General features: G+C 42.8%; 1 protein-coding gene across 1 annotated transcript; it reads right to left on the bottom strand.

Annotated features, from left to right (window-relative positions):
• Positions 1 to 479: 479 nt before the first annotated feature.
• On the bottom strand, positions 480 to 15,009 carry FKBP11 (FKBP prolyl isomerase 11). Its single transcript, XM_072135142.1, has 6 exons — positions 14,780 to 15,009; positions 13,957 to 14,019; positions 5,403 to 5,490; positions 4,916 to 4,949; positions 1,991 to 2,061; positions 480 to 720 (listed from the first exon to the last, which is right to left on the bottom strand). Exons 1-6 carry the CDS (start codon positions 14,987 to 14,989, stop codon positions 503 to 505), a joined length of 684 nt encoding a protein of 227 aa, XP_071991243.1. The 5' UTR covers positions 14,990 to 15,009; the 3' UTR covers positions 480 to 502.
• Between the last annotated feature and the right edge of the window lie 2,190 nt (positions 15,010 to 17,199).

Below are 17,199 nucleotides of genomic sequence, written 5' to 3'. Positions count from 1 at the left end.
CTGATTTGTTTTACTCTATTACAGGTTTCTATCCAGAGGGGAGGGGTGAGGAGAGCTCCCCACTGTCCTGTACTGCACCTGGCCGCGTGCTTGCCAAGGAACCTTTCCAGGTTAGTACACAACAGTTTTCATGTAGCCTAAGGCCCAGTTCACACCTTAGGACTTACTTTCAGTCACAAAAATTATGGAAAACTAACAGATTAATTAAATGACCATTTTCACCAGTTGAATTTTTGAAGATGGAGAGCAAAAATACCCTGCGTCCTTAAGGGGTTAAAGGTGTGGAGTGAAAAACTGAAAAAATGGCATAAAAGCCTTAAATATCAGAGTACATAGCATATAAAGCCCAGTTCACACTGGGGGGGAATGGTCTCTGTTCTTCTGCTATTCAAGTGTGAATGTAGCCTTATCTAATCTTTTCCTACATAAAAATCTAAAGTGGCCAGGTCTCCAGTACCCACATAAATAAATTACGACTGTTGTTTGAGAAAATTAGAGTTCTTTATTTCCTTTTTGCTTTGTTCTTTTTTTCTTCCTTTAGTTTTTTCTTGGACACATTCGGAGATTTAGACTTTGAGTAGAGATGGTAACCAATGAGCCCCAGGAGGGTGGGCACTAAAGCAATACAGAGCATGGGAAGCACATCATTCACCAGAGTCTGCCACTGGGTGGGCTTTGACAATGATATGACTTCAGTCTCAAACTGCAGCACTGCATCACCTGTAGAGAATGACAAGAAAAGCCATAAGTATTCTTATACATGTTGTGTAACTTTCACATGCAGAAAAAATACAACAAACTCTGCATTGATATTGTATATATGTCCTAATACAGAAACAAAGAAACATAATATTGGCAGTTCAGTGTTGTATATGCATTCATCTCCTTCAGAGATAAGTGAGGGAAAAGATCCCCCCCCCCCCCTCAGCATCAGTCCCTCAATCCCAGTCTGTGATTCTGTAGAATTTTCTATGCATCTCTCTGCTCCTCATACTGTGCCATAGACTCCTCTGCAACCACTCCCCCACCTTCTGCTCTCCTGCACTTTCAGAATAGTGCAGAGATGCTAAGTGCTCACACAGAAAAGACTAAACACTTCATGTAACTGTTTTACTGCTGGTTTCTACTACTTATTATATAGTCACTATATAGTCCTATATGTGCACTATGCAGTGCTCAGTGGATTTGATGAAATCTTACTCTCAGCGAGAACACAAAAGGCATCATGGGAACCGTGGGCAGCCTAAAGAAGACTCAGCTTCATTGCATATACAGGATGTGGGTAGTCTCTGCCCACTTCACTGCTGCTGAAGACGATTTTTCACATATAGCTTCAGGACAGAAAATGCCATAACTGATCATTTTGTAACAACTATTATAACAATTTAATAAATACAAGGAGTTGGAGTTGATGGGGGATGAAAGATCATCCTAAACTTTTTCAGCAAATCATATTTTAGTCTATTTTTGCTTTAAATCAACAAAAAGAAAAAGTTTTTTATTGTTTCAACTAGCAAACTGATTGTAAATGGTAAAAATTGGTTTCCTATATTGTGTCATAAGTGTAAGATTAGGTAAATTGGGAGGTTATGAAAACTATATGCTCTTAGATGAGCAGTATTTTTTTTCTATTTTATACTTTCTATTAAACATGACTTGTGACTGCTGCAAGTGAAGAAAGTATAGGAATTGTTATGTTGTTCTGTAGCCCCTCCTTTGAATACTTAATAAATTGTTTGCCCCCCCAAAAAAACCTTTACAATAATCTATTCATAGCACTGCTTGTTAGCAATTTTGGCAGGTTTCTGAATTTTTCCTCTTGTAAAGCACTTTTCTTATCCAATATTTATCCTCTAATTTCAGAGCCTTACTATAACATGGGGGTGAATATTGTCGACTCACTTGCACTGTTATTTAAGCAGAAAACCATAAAAACCTAATGCATTAAAATTGGCAAAGTACAATAGGATTAGAAAAGATCATATATTACCTGGTATGGAAGGTGGATATCCTCGCTTTCCATAAGCCAGATGAGGGGGGATAACAACTTTACGCTTCTCTCTGATGATGAAGTAATCATAGGATTATCAAGGTGATACATACAAGTAACAGCTTAGAAACACAGCATGTTAGTTATCATAACTTCTATCCCGCTGTGCTACTGATAGAAAATCAGTGCAATTATAACACCAGCGCCAAGAGAAATTTATCCTGCTGTAATTGGGCGGCTTGGAAGACGCAGCGGCAGATTGTTGGGGGTTCCTAATACGAGTTATCCTGGGGAACTACCAGCGGGAGATGGTATGTGTCACTGTGTGAAAGTCTGATCTTTTTTTTACCTCAAGTTGTTATCCTCAGAAAGAAAAACTTTATAAGAAAGACTTTAGTTTGATGCCTTCACTAGATGCAAAGGGGTTTTATCAGTAGAACAATTATTTGTAATTAATAGATTATCTGGATCATGTTAAGAGACTTCAAGATGTTTTATAGATACAGTAACCTTAAAGGAAATCTAACACATGGATGCAGTATTGTACACCAAGCACACTTACATGCTGGTGTGTGTACCCTGAAACAGGATACATTCTTCCTTTATCTTCTAATGGTCTCATTATGGAAAATATTGTCTGTTAAAATTATTTAAATGACCCTCAGTGTCTCCTCTCTATATCACAGAAGCCCTCCCTGGCTTCTATTTATCCACACCTCTGTACGGAGTTACAGCCCTCCAGCTCCCACCCCTCCCTACCCAGACAGCAGGTGACATCAGATAAGATAGAAAGGGCTTCTGTGACGTAGACAGGAGCCCCTGTGGCTCATTTGTATAGTTTTAAAAGATGATTTTCTACAGGACTAGGCCATTAGAAGATGATAGAAAAACAAACACTGTTTTAGCGGACACACAACAGTGTGTAAGTGTGCTTGGTGTAGGAATGGGGCCACAGATAACAAATGTAACAGTCACAGTGCCTTGATCTATGAGTAAGTGTCCCTGGTTTATGATGCTTGTTTTTGATGGTAGAGTAATGGTTTAGTGTGTACGCTCGCTCTAATCTATGAACTTTTCCTACCTTTTTTATATCAGAATTGTACGAATTGCAAATAATATTGAAGCGTAAAATTTGCATACCGACCACAGTCATATGAATCTAATAACATAAGATTTAATGTCTAGCAAGACAACAGCAATGATTTCATTTAATTGCCATCTGACTAATTCCACAGGAGACATCCATGATTCTATTTATTAGCGCTTGGTCCAATGCTCAGTAGTTTTCCCTGGCATAGAAAATTATTCAGCACTATAAAAGCAACGTTTTTTTATAGACCAGCGACCTTTCGCGTCCTGCCAGGTCTGTCTAAGTGAATCAGTCATTTGTGTGGACACAGTGTGATGACTGAAGTGGGAAAAGAACATCTAAGACTAGGCTTTGTATTATACATGACAGGTTTGTCATCTACTTGTAAAATGCCATTTATTGTGGCTTTGGAAGAGCTGGATAAGCACTTAAAGAGAGAATAAGAAAGGAGACACAGACGATGCATCAGATGTCCCAAGCAAGTGACTGTGACCTTGTATCCCTGACATTACGGTAGAGATTCAGACTTAGTGGGTTCTCCCCATTTCACTGAAGTGTTGGGCTATGGCTATACTATTGCTTTAGAATTAGTGGAAGTCTGACCTCTGGGGACCCCATCAGTCCTAAGAGTTAATGGGCTTGTCTAGGTCCTGTCAGTGGAAGGGAGGCCTTGCATTATAGTGAAATATGAGCAGGCCGGCTCAACTACAAAAACCGGGCAGTGCAGCCAATGCTGTTCGTGGGCAGAGAGTCCTTCATCATATTTTGGTGGCATTACTGTGGTATGCCATTAGTGGCTTCAGTGGTGACCTCAACACAAACCGCAAGTGACCGCTGAGGTCACCGATAGGCTCCAACTGGCCCATGAATTCACAACAAAACAGGACAAAAGTATCGTTCTGCCCATCAGGCTAGGAGAGCTCATAAGAGGTTAGAAGAAACTACAGAGTAAAATGTTGCTGATATAAAACATATATACATAAAAAAAGGTAAATATTTGAAATAATTTTTTTTTTGTATTTATGTTTTAAATTAATAGAGCAGGTGATAATAGTAAAATTTGTAATATACTTCATTAAAGAGGACCTGTCACACTTAAAAACTAAAACAGACGCAGCAGTGTTACAATGCTAGTGTTATGGGAAACCTCTGATAACGCTAACAAACACTGCTGCGCTGTACAATAGAAATGCTGGACAGATCTCAAAGTGGTCCGGTGTATTCATGAGGGGTTGGTCCGAGGCGGTGGTGACTGCCGCACGTCATGTGGCAGTCACAACCCCTAATTCCGACCCCCCCCATGAATATGCCGGACCGATTTGGGTGTTTGTTAGCGTTTTCAGAGGTTTCCGATAACGCTTGCATTGTAACACTGCTGCATCTGTTGTAGTACTAGGAGCTCCTTACTTTAGTAAGCAGCTCCTACTGTTGTTTTTGATGGTGACAGGTCCTCTTTAAGTAATTTCATTTTTTTTTTTGCTTCTTTCTGCTGTAGTTCGCAAAATATATTAATGCCACTGTCCACCTCATACAGATAAGAAGGCTAATGATTAACTGTTTGGATCCCGAGAGCATGTTTTCCTTGATCACTCAGTGCTGGTGAGCGCTAATCCCCTTAGCTCCACGGACAAAATGAATTTCTATACATCAAGATCCTCTTTGCAATCCATTCTACTATGTTACATATAACAGTAATATATGGACAAGCAAAATGGAGTATTGCTCAGGTTCTGGTGGATTCATATAATATGGGATTACATTAGACATGTCTGTACACCAAGGTCAAAGCAGAGGTGATTTGTGTAGATGACTGAGGTTGGACATGACATACTCACCCAACACACATTCCTAGAAGACTCTTTTCTAGACCTGTAAATACAGAAACAAGGACGTTTCAAGGGTTTTACAGATCAAAAAGTTTATCTGTTTAAAATCAAGCAAAACAAGCTACATGTTTTCTAATAATTGAGCTATGTAGTTTAAATAGAATCTGTATAAATAGTAAAAAAAAGTTTTTCATACTGGACAAATGTGCTTCTTTCTGCAATTTTCAGCCACACCTCATTCTCCTGCTCTGACCATTCACTGTCAAATAACTGTATACCCCATTCCAGAGAAAGGCATCAATGAGACAAATATTCAATTTCCCAGTGAGATTAGGTCAAAAACTTTGCCTTTAGAAGACTTTTTATAGGCAAGATGGAAGAGGAAGCAGCTGCAGTCAGAGATATGGATCCATGAAACACAAACAAACAAATTATAACTTTAATCTCAGGTTATTGTGGAGCTAAGTAAACCCTGAGAAATATAAATTCACATTACCTGATATCACTTGTTTCTTTCCAAGTACCACTACAAGTGGATCCCGAGACAAAGAGCTGTCAATCACACGTCCGTCCTCAAGCCTTCCCTAGGGATAAAGAGAAATATCTGTTATCTAAACTAAGTGAAACCCAATAAAATCAATGGTACAGAATGTGGCAAAACATGATGAATACCTAAATATTACCAAGGATTCATCGATCATAGTAGATAAGGCTGGAAACAGATGCAGGTCCATCAAGTCCAATCTATATAATTAAACATTGAACATGTACATAGAGTCCGCCATAACAACCTCCTGCGGAGGAAACTTCCATGCTCTTACAGTAAAGAACCTTTGTCTATGTTGATGGTAGAAAGGCCTCTTCTCTAGGTGTAGAGGATGCCCCCTTGTCCTGGTCACAGGCCTAGGTATAAAAAGATCCTTGTACTACCAATTCAGATAGTTGTACACTGTAAAGGGATATCCACTTAGCCATTTTTTTTCTAAGATGAATAACTCCATTTTAGATCAAAATAATACAGTAGATGTATTATTCAGTTAAGGGGGGTCATGCAGTCCAGTTCCAGATCTCTGCTGTTATTCAACAAGAAGTTTTATTGTTTACTTCCTGTTTATAAAAAAACGATCCATGGTCATGTGATGTCACACAGGTGCACGCCTCATTATAACACGCAGCTCTGATTACTCTCTGTGATAGTAACGAGTGTGCACCTGGGTGACATCACATGAACTTTTCATCATTCAACCCCTTTAAAACGGTATCAGTTTATGATAGTTGTGGCCAATCAAATAACTCATATATTTCCTGTCGTGCCATGTAGGCCATGTTGCAGTTCAGTTCACTGTAGAGTTGACTTGTGTTGTAATGAATCTGAAGACTGGATCAGCAGTGAGTGAACAGACTAGTCATAATTAGCACAGAGTATCAGGTGACATAAACGACCAATCAGCTGCTTAATAAAAGAACCAACCAAGGATGGGATGGGAAAATTCAGAAGCATTCATGTTGTTAAGATGAATAGATTAGAATAGATATATTGCAGGACATGTTGCTCTGTAAGCTTATGAAAATAAATAACAGGTAGTGCAGAATTACTACATTCTTAGGAGTTTGCGTTGTAATAATAACATTGGAGCACATAATGTGACCATGACAGCCATATGATGACCACCGCATGCAAAAATTACACAGAGTATACAAATTCCATCCACATGCTGTGAAACTAATATTCTGCACTAATATTCCCCATAGACTTCAATGAACTACTCAACTACTGTTATTCATATAAGGAAATAAATACGCAACGCTACATTATAATGAAAGGTCAAACGGAAAAGGGAAATATACTTTACAAATATGGCAAATGCCTAATGATCGCATGGAACAGAAAAGCACTGACATTACCAGATTGCTTGACTCTTGTTGCATCCAGCTTGAGTTACACTTGGGAAAGGATCCAGGGTGCACATCAAAGAAATAGCAACAATATCCACAGATCTGGGTAAGATGCCAGTGAATCTCCCTTTCCATTAACTTTATTCAGTAGCAATCAGAAGAGAAGCTTAAAGAAATGCATCTGTGTGGATGGCCCATTGCCTACTTACATCTAACTGCCTGTTGTATAAAGTTTATGGAAATGAAGATATCATTGACCATCTTGTGTGGCTAAGAACTAGCCAAAGAACTAGATTTACCCCCACCAGTTCTCCACACAGCAGACCATAACGATCCTATAATGTACAGGCTAAATAATATGTACACACTTAGGCCCGTTCCACACTTGCGAGTGTGATGCAATGAACTCGCATCGGGTCCTGCCTGGAGATCTCCCAGCCTGAACGCTGCAAACCGGAACTGAACTCAGCATGTCAGATCAGGTCCGGTTTGCAGCGTTCGGGCCGGGGGATCCAGGCAGAACCTGCTGCGAGTGTGACGCAAGTCCGTCGCATCACACTCGCAAGTGTGGAATGGGTCTCACGTGTGAGCGGGTGCAAAGGGGTATAACAGACCTCCATGCTTGTGATATCTGGGGGTCCCTTCACCGAGACCCTACTAATCAGCAAATTAGACTCTATCCTGTGGACTTATGACCTTTAACATAGGGAAATACTGACTGTTATATAAGCATAATATTTGCAAAGCGCAGCCGAATTTGATGGCGCTATATAAATAAAGATTATTATTCTATGAGTTTTACCACAATACAGAGGGTGACTCCATGTAGTCATCCTTTTCTGGATCTTTCTCTTCTCATCTTCCTCTCAGTGTTGGGGTTCCTCAGGGATCAGTCCTAGGTCCTCTTCTCTTCTCTCTCTATACTGCCCCCATTGGACAAACCATCAGCAGATTTGGTTTCCAGTATCATCTTTATGCTGATGACACCCAGCTGTATACCTCTGCACGTAACATCACCCTGCCTTAATCCAGAACACTAGAGATTGTCTCTCTGCTGTCTCTAACATCATGTCCTCTCTCTTCTTGAAACTTAATCTTTCTAAGACTGAACTTCTTGTCTTTCCACCATCTACTAACCAAACCAACCCTGACCTCTCCATCTCGGTCTGTGGGATCACTATAGCACCGAGGCAGCAGGCCCGCTGTCTTGGGGTTGTGTTGGACTCTGACCTTTCCTTTTCACCATATATTCAATCTCTTGCTCGCTCATGCCGTATGCATCTCAGAAACATCTCCAGAATCCGGCCGTTTCTGACATTTGAAACTTCTAAAATGCTAATTGTTGCACTTATTCACTCTCGACTAGACTACTGTAACTCCCTACTAATCGGTCTTCCACTGGCTAAACTCTCTCCTCTTCAATCTATTCTTAATGCAGCAGCCAGGCTCGTCTTTCAGGCCAAACGCTACACGGATGCCTCCAGTTTGTGCCAATCACTGCACTGGCTACCTGTCTCTTTCCGTATTCACTTTAAAATAATAACCCTCATCCACAAAGCTCTGAATAATGCTGCACCTTCATATCTCTCTTCTCTCATCTCAGTCTATCGCCCTTCCCGTGCTCTTCGATCTGCCAGTGACATTAGATTAATCTCTACCTTAATTCGAACCTCCCATGCACGTATCCAGGACTTCTCCCGAGTTGCACCAATTCTCTGGAATGCCCTTCCCCAGACTCTGAGACTAATACCCACCCTCCAAAGCTTCAAACGTGCTCTTAAAAGCCATCTCTTTAGGCAAGCCTATCACACTCGCTAACTGCTTGAAATGTCAACTCTCCCTTTACTAATCCATCCTATGTCCTATCTCCCATCTGTTATCTGGCAAACAGCTGATATATACCAAGCTCCAGGCTTCTCTGCAGTCTCTTTCACCTAGGACCCTGTAAATAAGATGGCGGCTGATGGCTGGTTCAAGCAGCAACATCGTTGTTTAGTAAATTATTTATTAAATTGTTTTATATTGGTCCCTTATGAAGAATGGCTGGACTATTATACAACCTCTTGTGTAAACCCCCCTCTTCCTCATAGTCTGTAAGCTCTTGTGAGCAGGGCCCTCACTCCTATTGTTCCATATGACTGTTTGTTCTTTGTAATGTAATATAGTTGTATATGTCCCCTATGAGTTGTAAAGCGCTACGGAATTTGATGGCGCTATATAAATAAAGATTATTATTATTATTATCAACCCTTGAAAGAATAATATGTGTGAAGATGTGCTCTAAATCAGGTCAAATTCAGATTTTCATAGGAGGGAGAAGTGCCAGGCGTATGGGATTTCTTGGCACCTGGCTCAGCAGCTCACCAGCATGGTACCTATATTCTGAGACTGGCATTATGGGTCTCATGTGGCATCCAGCTGGCGAAATGCATTTCATTTGAGTTGATATAGTCAGAAGCATTGAATTTATTTATTGTCTGGCAGCATCTAGGCCTATAATAAAAGAAACTGCTCCTATTCAAGCTCAGCCATGACTGTATATTTATATGTCAGAAAAGTAGTGGAAGCAGCACAGCAATCCAGATAAAAGCTAAATACATTTCATGTGCTCCTGTGTTCATTTCATCCTTGTACTGTCACTTCCAGCAAGTCAGCACATCTGAAGGCTGGCAATAATCATCCAAAGATTGCTTGACAACGATTTCTGGTGCTGATATTAGGTTTAATGGTGGCAGGCTAGACACACAGATTAAGTCAAACAATATGACAGCAGATAACTACCACTCAGTTCACACCATCTCAAACACCAGGCTCGGAGTTACTCTTTCATATTCATGATTGCCTTACATCTTATTTTTGCAGGAACAAAAATGATGTGCCATCAGTTTCTGACATGTTCTTATACAACCTGTCACACACACAGAGTAATTGGTGGCTTCTTCATAGATGAACCTCTTTCAAAGTCTTACTACAGGTCAGTCAACGTGAGAACATGATCATGGCTACAATGTTACTAGGTATTTTCAGGGATGTAATTGTATCCAGTAGACTAGGGGAGGAATGATGTTCCTGGCACACAACACCAGTGATTTCCATTAAGTTGTGTGTATATATATATATATATATATATATATATATATATACTGTATATGGGAGAACTGGCAATGCAAACCACCAGTTTTAGGATTCATTCAGACGGCCACAATTTTGGCAGTGATCTCCCTGCACAAATTGCGTCTAGACCACAATATCAGTACATGGCCCGATCATGATCAAAATTGGGCGGCTACACAGTAAAATATAGGACATGTGCTATATTTTGTCAGATTTAGGGCATCTTCCTATGGAGGGAGGAGGGGTAAAGAGCGCTCCCCCTTCTGGCCCTATGCTTGCCAAGGATCGACCCCTGGAAAAAGGCTGGACGATTGAAATGTGCATCGGGGCAGCCTGCGATTGTGGTTATCCAATCAAGGTAATGGTCCCCTATGGATGGGCGTGACTTTGAATCTAACCTTGACTGGAGCATAGAGTGACCCTTATGGGATAGGCAATTGTTATGATTTGAACTATGGTTCTTTTGTATATATACAGATCCTCCCTTTACCTCATGTAATATGTATTAATCTGCACTTCATTTATTGGATACCTATTCAGTAGGCATTATCAGCCAGGTAATATCCTTTTTGTACTATTTTATACCTGTCTATTATATATGTGAGATAATAAAATGGAAATTTTAATACTTTTAATGTAGTAGAAGCTTCATTTGTTTAATTGGTGTCATATATTTTCAGGTAGCATAACTACCTTTTGATATTTGTACCATTACATGCGGGTCTTTAATTCAGTTGGGTCGGGTGAGCACATGGCTGTCTGAATCCACCCAAATGGGCAGCTGCTAGCTGGGCTGCTTTAATTTTTTTTGTTGCGATTTGATTGAGAAATGCAAATAAATGTGTGCACTGAATTCTATTGGGGGAATTCAGTAGGAATTCTATGCCACAAAAGTGGCGTAGAAGCCCTGAAATAATCGCAAATGCTAGCGTATAGGTAGAAATGGCCGTAAGAGGGCCGGCACGGGGAGTTCCTGTCACCGTGCTGGAGCACTCAAATGCGAGACGTTGCCGACTGTGTATATTTCTACACCACACAAGGCTAAAACAATATATATGAAAAGAGAAACAGGTTGTGTTGTTAAAAATAGTGTACACCAGCTCAATCTCTATGTCACATTCTGTGTGCATTCATTGAACAGGAAAATGCCCAAATATTATTTAATCAATCCATTTTTATTGAAAAATATGCACCAGACACACAAATATAACACAATTACAAATACAAGGTAGAGGAAAGGGGGCATAGGAGTCTGGCTGTGTACGGAGAAGGGGACATGGGGTGCTGTCTGTGTGAGAAGTTAGGGGACATGGGGGGCCGGGCTGTTTGAGAATAAAGAGGGAAACATGGCTGTGTTAGGAGAAGGGGAAAAGTGGGGCTGACTACCGGTATATGAGGAGGGGGATATGGAGGTGCAGCAGTGTGTAGAGGAAGAGGACCTAAATGTATTGGCTGTGTAATGAGGAGAGGTAAATTGGAAGTTGCATATCCACTGCAGACATTAACACCTCATGTTCCACATTTATCAAACTGTCTTAGCCACTTGAGGGAGATTTATAACATGTGCACGATGAAGCCCAGCCCCTGTCTGGCGTAGAATTGCTCTATTGGGCAGAACGGTCGCGAGCTATAGAAAGTCCCGGAGAGGCCGAATGTCCAAACTACAGCCAAAAACTCACTTATCCATCACAAAGTGCTAACACAGCAATTTAATCAGCAATGTATTGCTCCCGTGCCACGGTTTCAATCATAGTAGGGTCTTGAGAAAACCAGTGCCGTTGAAAGGAGGTGGAGATATTTTGATTATCATTGTAGCTTCCCTCCAGGGTCCCCTGGAACAGGAGGTATTGTGGGTAGGTGCTCCAATGATAATCCAGCTCTCTCTACACCTCCTTGCTCCTCCTGCAGTCCCAGGAAGTAATGCTTTAACCCCTTAACGACGCAGGTTTTTTTTTTTCGTTCATTTCTCGCTCTCCACCTTCAAAAATCCATAACTTTGTAATTTTTCTGTTTACAGAGCTGTGTGAGGGCTTATTTTCTGTGTAACAAATTTTACTTCTCCGTAACATTATTTATTATTCCATGCCATGTATTGGGAAGCTGGAAAAAAATTCCAAATGTGGAAAAATTGGAAAGAAATCACTTTCACGTCACGTTCTTGTGGGCTCAGCTTTTACGTCTTTCACTCTGCGCTCCAAATAACACCTGTACTTTATTCTTTGGTTCGGTAAGATCGTGGTGATACCAAATTTATATAGGTTTTATTGGATTTTAAAACATTTTCAAAAATGAAACGAATGTGTACAAAAAAGTAAAAAAAATTCATAACTTTTTCATCTTTTGGTGCACAGAGCTGTGTTAGGTGTAATTTTATGAGAAATGAGCCAACGTTTTCATTGCTACCATTTTGAGGACTGTGCAACATTTTGGTCACTTTTTTAAAAATTTTTTACGTGATATAAAATAGTGTAAAAGTTGCATTTCGGACTTTTAAGCACCATTTTCAGTTATGGGGGTCACCTCTGGCAATAACCGCTTTTATATTTTGATAGATAGGGCATTTTGGTACGTGGCGATACCTATTGTGTCTGTGACTTTTACTGTTTATTATGTTTTATGTCAGTTCTAGGGAAAGAGTTTTTAAGACCCTCTAGGGTACATTAATCCTAGATGGTCTGATCATTCCTACCATATACTGCAATACTACTGTATCGCAGTATATGGCATTATTGCACAGTATACATTACAATGAGTCACTGGCTCATTGTAACGAAACTGCAGAAACCATACCAAATAAAGGAGGATACGTAATTTGGTATGGTAATTATATTCTTGGCTTACAGCCTGCTTAGGCATGCATTTTTATGTTGTTACCTATTATCTCTTTACCACTATTTGGATTGATTGATGTACTCTTTTTGGATACACACACTTTTAACTCTCTGTTCCAGATTTCTAGCTACCATTGTCTGACCTGTGTCTTTATTGTTTTGGTTCATTAATAAAGTATACCGTCTATATTTGGCATACTCTGGTATATTCCCTTCTTTTTGTGTGTGCAAGTTTTTGGGGTAATTTATAGTTTGCTGCAGGTATTCTTTTGTTCATCTAAGTTGCCCATACCTGCGGCTATATTTGTGTTTATGGTAATTAACAGAAAGGACAAAGTTAGAAGAACAGCTCCATTCCCCATGTAGTGGCCAGGTCAGTAACTGCAGCCCTGCTCCTATTCAGGTAAAAGGGAGTTGAGCTGCAGTAACAAAATATATGAAAGCATCCGCACCCTAAGGGAGTTTATGATTTTTGTAAATTTTGTAAAAATGTAGCTTTATTTATAAACAAAATGCAGTTGATAGAGGTTCCACATCTTCCAAAACTGGCTACTTTTTTCATCATTATCATTTGGTTGAAGGACATATTAGACATGAAGCCATTGCCCCTGCTCCTGACACAGGCCGCCACTCACTGCACCGCCTCACTCACTCACTCACATGTTATATATGACGTCTCTCAGCACACAAACCTCGCGCTTAGAGAGGAATCCCCGCCCTCGCCTCCGGTGATTGGCTAACACTCTCAGGCTCAGGCTGTAGTGAGATTCTATTGCATATGTAAGCTGTCAGTCACGGAGGCTGACTGACATTTTCACCAACCAATTAAAGCCTACTACAGCCAGCAGCTGTTAGCCAATCAGTACATGGGAGGGCGGGGATTCTCCTCATCTGAGGTATGTGCAGGGGAGACAAGTTTCTATAGACGAAGCTCAGCCAGGACACGTATAATGCACGTTATAGGCGGATTACCAGGACCGCTCCGTGCTCCTTCTATCCAACTGCACAGGAGGGAGGGAGGCGGCGGCGGAGCCCCTGCAGGAGAGCTGCACTCATGGCCCCGCGCTATGTGACGTGGTGCTGGATGTAGTATGTCAGGTCTCCTCCCCCGGGCTGTGCGGGGCGGCCTGCAGTGCTGACGTGTGATTGTTGTTACAGATGTTACAGCTCAGGCCCAGATGTGGCCTCAGGAGCTCTGAATGGACTCACCGTGTAATGCAGCTGAATGGTGTCTCCCCAATCCACGGTGTCCCCACACGTCTCCGGCTTCACCTGCAGAGAGAAAGAGGAGAGATGGAGGGTGACCCGGGGGCTACAGGAGAGATGGAGGGGTGACCCGGGGGCTACAGGAGAGATGGAGGGGTGACCCGGGGGCTACAGGAGAGATGGAGGGGTGACCCGAGAGCAACAGGAGACATGGAGGGTGACACGGGAGAGATGGAGGGGTGACCCGAGAGCCACAGGAGAGATGGAGGGGTGATCCGGGGTAACAGGAGAGAAAGAGGGGTGACCCGGGGGCAACAGGAGAGATGAAGGGGTGAACCAGGAGAAATGGAGGGGTGACCCGGGGGCAATAGAGATGGAGGAGTGACCCGGGGGCAACAGTAGAGATGGTGGAGTGACGTGGGTGCAACAGGACAGATGGAGGGGTGACCCGGGGAAAACAGGAGACATGGAGGGGTGACCCGGGGGCAACAGGAGAGAAAGGCGGGTGAGCCAGAGGCACGGGAGAGGATATAAAGAGGGATGAACCAGGAGCAACAAGTGGGGTGACCCATAGTAAGGGGAGGAGAGGAAAGGAGGCACAGGGGAGAATAGACAGAGGGGTGACCCAGTAACAGGGGAGGGTAGGAAGAGGGGTGACACAGGGCACAGGACCACCAAAAGTAGCAAGAGGGCGCCCAATGCCAGGCAGGGGTATGTCTACACATATGGCGCATTGTGGGGATGCAACATGTGGGTGAAGTGGACATGGTGGCAGCTGGCAGGGTACCATGGTGCAGGTGTACATGTACCAGTGCCCTGTACTCACCAGAGTCTCAATCACCAGCTCTGTGGTGTTGTCATTGTCGTCCTCCTCCACGTCCGCCCGGATGAGTGCGGAGGAGGAGAAGAGAAGCAGCAGCAGGACGGGAGCCCCCAACATGGTGCACACGGGATGGAGGGAAGGTGACAGCTGCCGGGAGGAGAGGAGCCGGAGCACTGGGAGCGTGGCAGAGGGAGGGGAGGAGCCGCAGGCCATGCCCCCTAGTCTCCTGCCCCTCTCTGCTTACAGACCTGCCCAGGACACCTTAACCCTCTACTGCCTGCTCCACCTGGTGCTGCACAGCCTGTGTGCTACGTCCACCTCAGCACTGGGGCTCTGACAGCTCACGTGTATCAGCACTACAGATGCCAGGGGCACTGATCTGCTGATATAAACCCTAGTAATGCCAGGGGCACTGATCTGCTGATATAAACCCTAGTAATGCCAGGGGCACTGATCTGCTGATATAAACCCTAGTAATGCCAGGGGCACTGATCTGCTGATATAAACCCTAGTAATGCCAGGGGCACTGATCTGCAGACATAAACCACAGCACTAGTGATGATGCCAGGGGCAATGGTCTGCTGATATAAACCACAGCATTAATGATGCCAGGGGCACTGATCTGCTGGTATAATCTATAGCACTAGTGATGCCAGGGGCACTGATCTGCAGACATAAACCACAGCACTAGTGTTGATGCCAGGGGCACTGATCAGCTGGTATAATCTACAGCACTAGTGATGCCAGGGGCACTGATCTGCAGACATAAACCACAGCACTAGTGATCTCTGGGAAACTGAGCTGCAGGAATTGACCCCAGCACTAGAGAAACCAGGAGCACTGACTTGCTGACATAAACCTTAGCCCTAAAGATACCAGGGGCACTAATCTGTGGACAGTATACCCCTCACCGCATCAGGCTCACAAATAGACTATATGGGCAGAGGTTGTCTTCTTTACATACTCCTTAATAAATCAGTAGCACGAGAGTCACAAGGGGGAATTCATTAAGACTGACGTCTTAATATTCCCTTAGCATCCTAAATCCAGAGATTTCAAACTTAGTCTCTGATGGTTTTCCAGCATGTCTTTCATTCCCCTCTGTTTTAGCTAAAAACTGTAGGCATGAGTTAAATATTTCATCTTTGAAATCCCATCAGGCTTGTGGTTCTGTGAGCTACAGAACTGGAGATACAAGCCATTAAATATGATGAGGATATGAGGGGCCATAAAATAAGGGGACGATAAGAGGCCACAGTATAAGGAGAGGAGAGGCCACAATATTAGGGGCTACAATATGAGGGAGAGATGAGATAACAATTAAAGGGGGGAGATGGCCACAATGGGAGCTGTCAGACGCTCATATTGCTTTTAATAAGAGGTCCTACCTAATGCCGAACCTTAAATATATGATCTCAAGATTGAATTGCATTTTAAAATTTTGGACCTAAATTCCTGCGTCTGGTAAGTAGCAACAAATGTTTTTTTTTAGCAGCAGATAATTTAGAACACAGTCCACGCGTGTTACAGTAAAGGTAGGAACAGAAGTTGAATAAATAATGATCACAGTCATACAGCATATATCAGCATGTCTTCTCAGTCCATGTGGAAGACAATGGGGCAGATTTACTTACCCGGTCCATTCGCGATCCAGCGGCGCGTTCTCTGCGGAGGATTCGGGTCCGGCTGGGATTCACTAAGGTAGTCCCCCCGATGTCCACTAGGTGTCGCTGCTGCACTGAAGTCCGTCGGAGTGCACTGAACTTCACCGTCCTACGCTGGGTGCAGGTAAGCGTGTGTCAAGCAACACTTTTTTTTTTAAATGCGGCAGTCTTTCTATAAGACTCTATAAGACGATTGGCCATCCAAGATGGTGGCGCCCATCGGAAAGTAATTTAGTTGCCGCAGTAAAAGGCGTTTGTTAGCTGTATTATAAAGATACCCGCCATGTATGGGGAAAGCTCAGTCTGTGAGCTCTTTCCATACACCCCCTGCAGCACCAGGACGTAATAGTATGTCCTAGTGCTCATAGGGGTTAAGCCACCATAACGTTGGGTTACGTCATGGTGAACTTCTGTTTCAGCCACCATTATGTACCCCAATGTCATGTGGATTGCACAGACTCAGAAGCAGAGCCTGTGCTGTACGTGCAGGAGACCAACTGTATGTGACAGCCGAGCCTCTGCACTTACAGCCAGGATCACGATAGTCGCAATCCTGACTGTTTAACTCTTTAGGCGCCACAATTAAACACCACCTCAGCACCTAAAGTGGTCACCCACCTCTCCACCCAGCAATTGGTCCCCTTGCGCCAAATATGACGCAAGATGATCATTTCTGCAGCAACCCTGAGGTCTACTGAAGGACCCCAGGGCTTCCTTGTCTGACTGCCTGCTGGATCGGACCCAGCAGTGCCAGTGTCA

Source organism: Engystomops pustulosus, chromosome 2, assembly GCF_040894005.1.
Source record: "Engystomops pustulosus chromosome 2, aEngPut4.maternal, whole genome shotgun sequence".
Taxonomy (NCBI): Eukaryota; Metazoa; Chordata; class Amphibia; order Anura; family Leptodactylidae; genus Engystomops; species Engystomops pustulosus.
This window is presented reverse-complemented; position numbering and strand designations above follow the sequence as displayed.

Excerpts from the sequence above, each read along its gene's own strand:
- FKBP11 (XM_072135142.1), bottom strand. The coding sequence starts at position 14,989 with ATGGCCTGCGGCTCCTCCCCTCCCTCTGCCACGCTCCCAGTGCTCCGG. Across the intron at positions 14,020-14,779 it reads AGCTGGTGATTGAGACTCTG|GTGAAGCCGGAGACGTGTGG; the intron begins GTGAGTACAGGG and ends TTCTCTCTGCAG. Across the intron at positions 4,950-5,402 it reads AAAGAAACAAGTGATATCAG|GTCTAGAAAAGAGTCTTCTA; the intron begins GTAATGTGAATT and ends CTGTATTTACAG.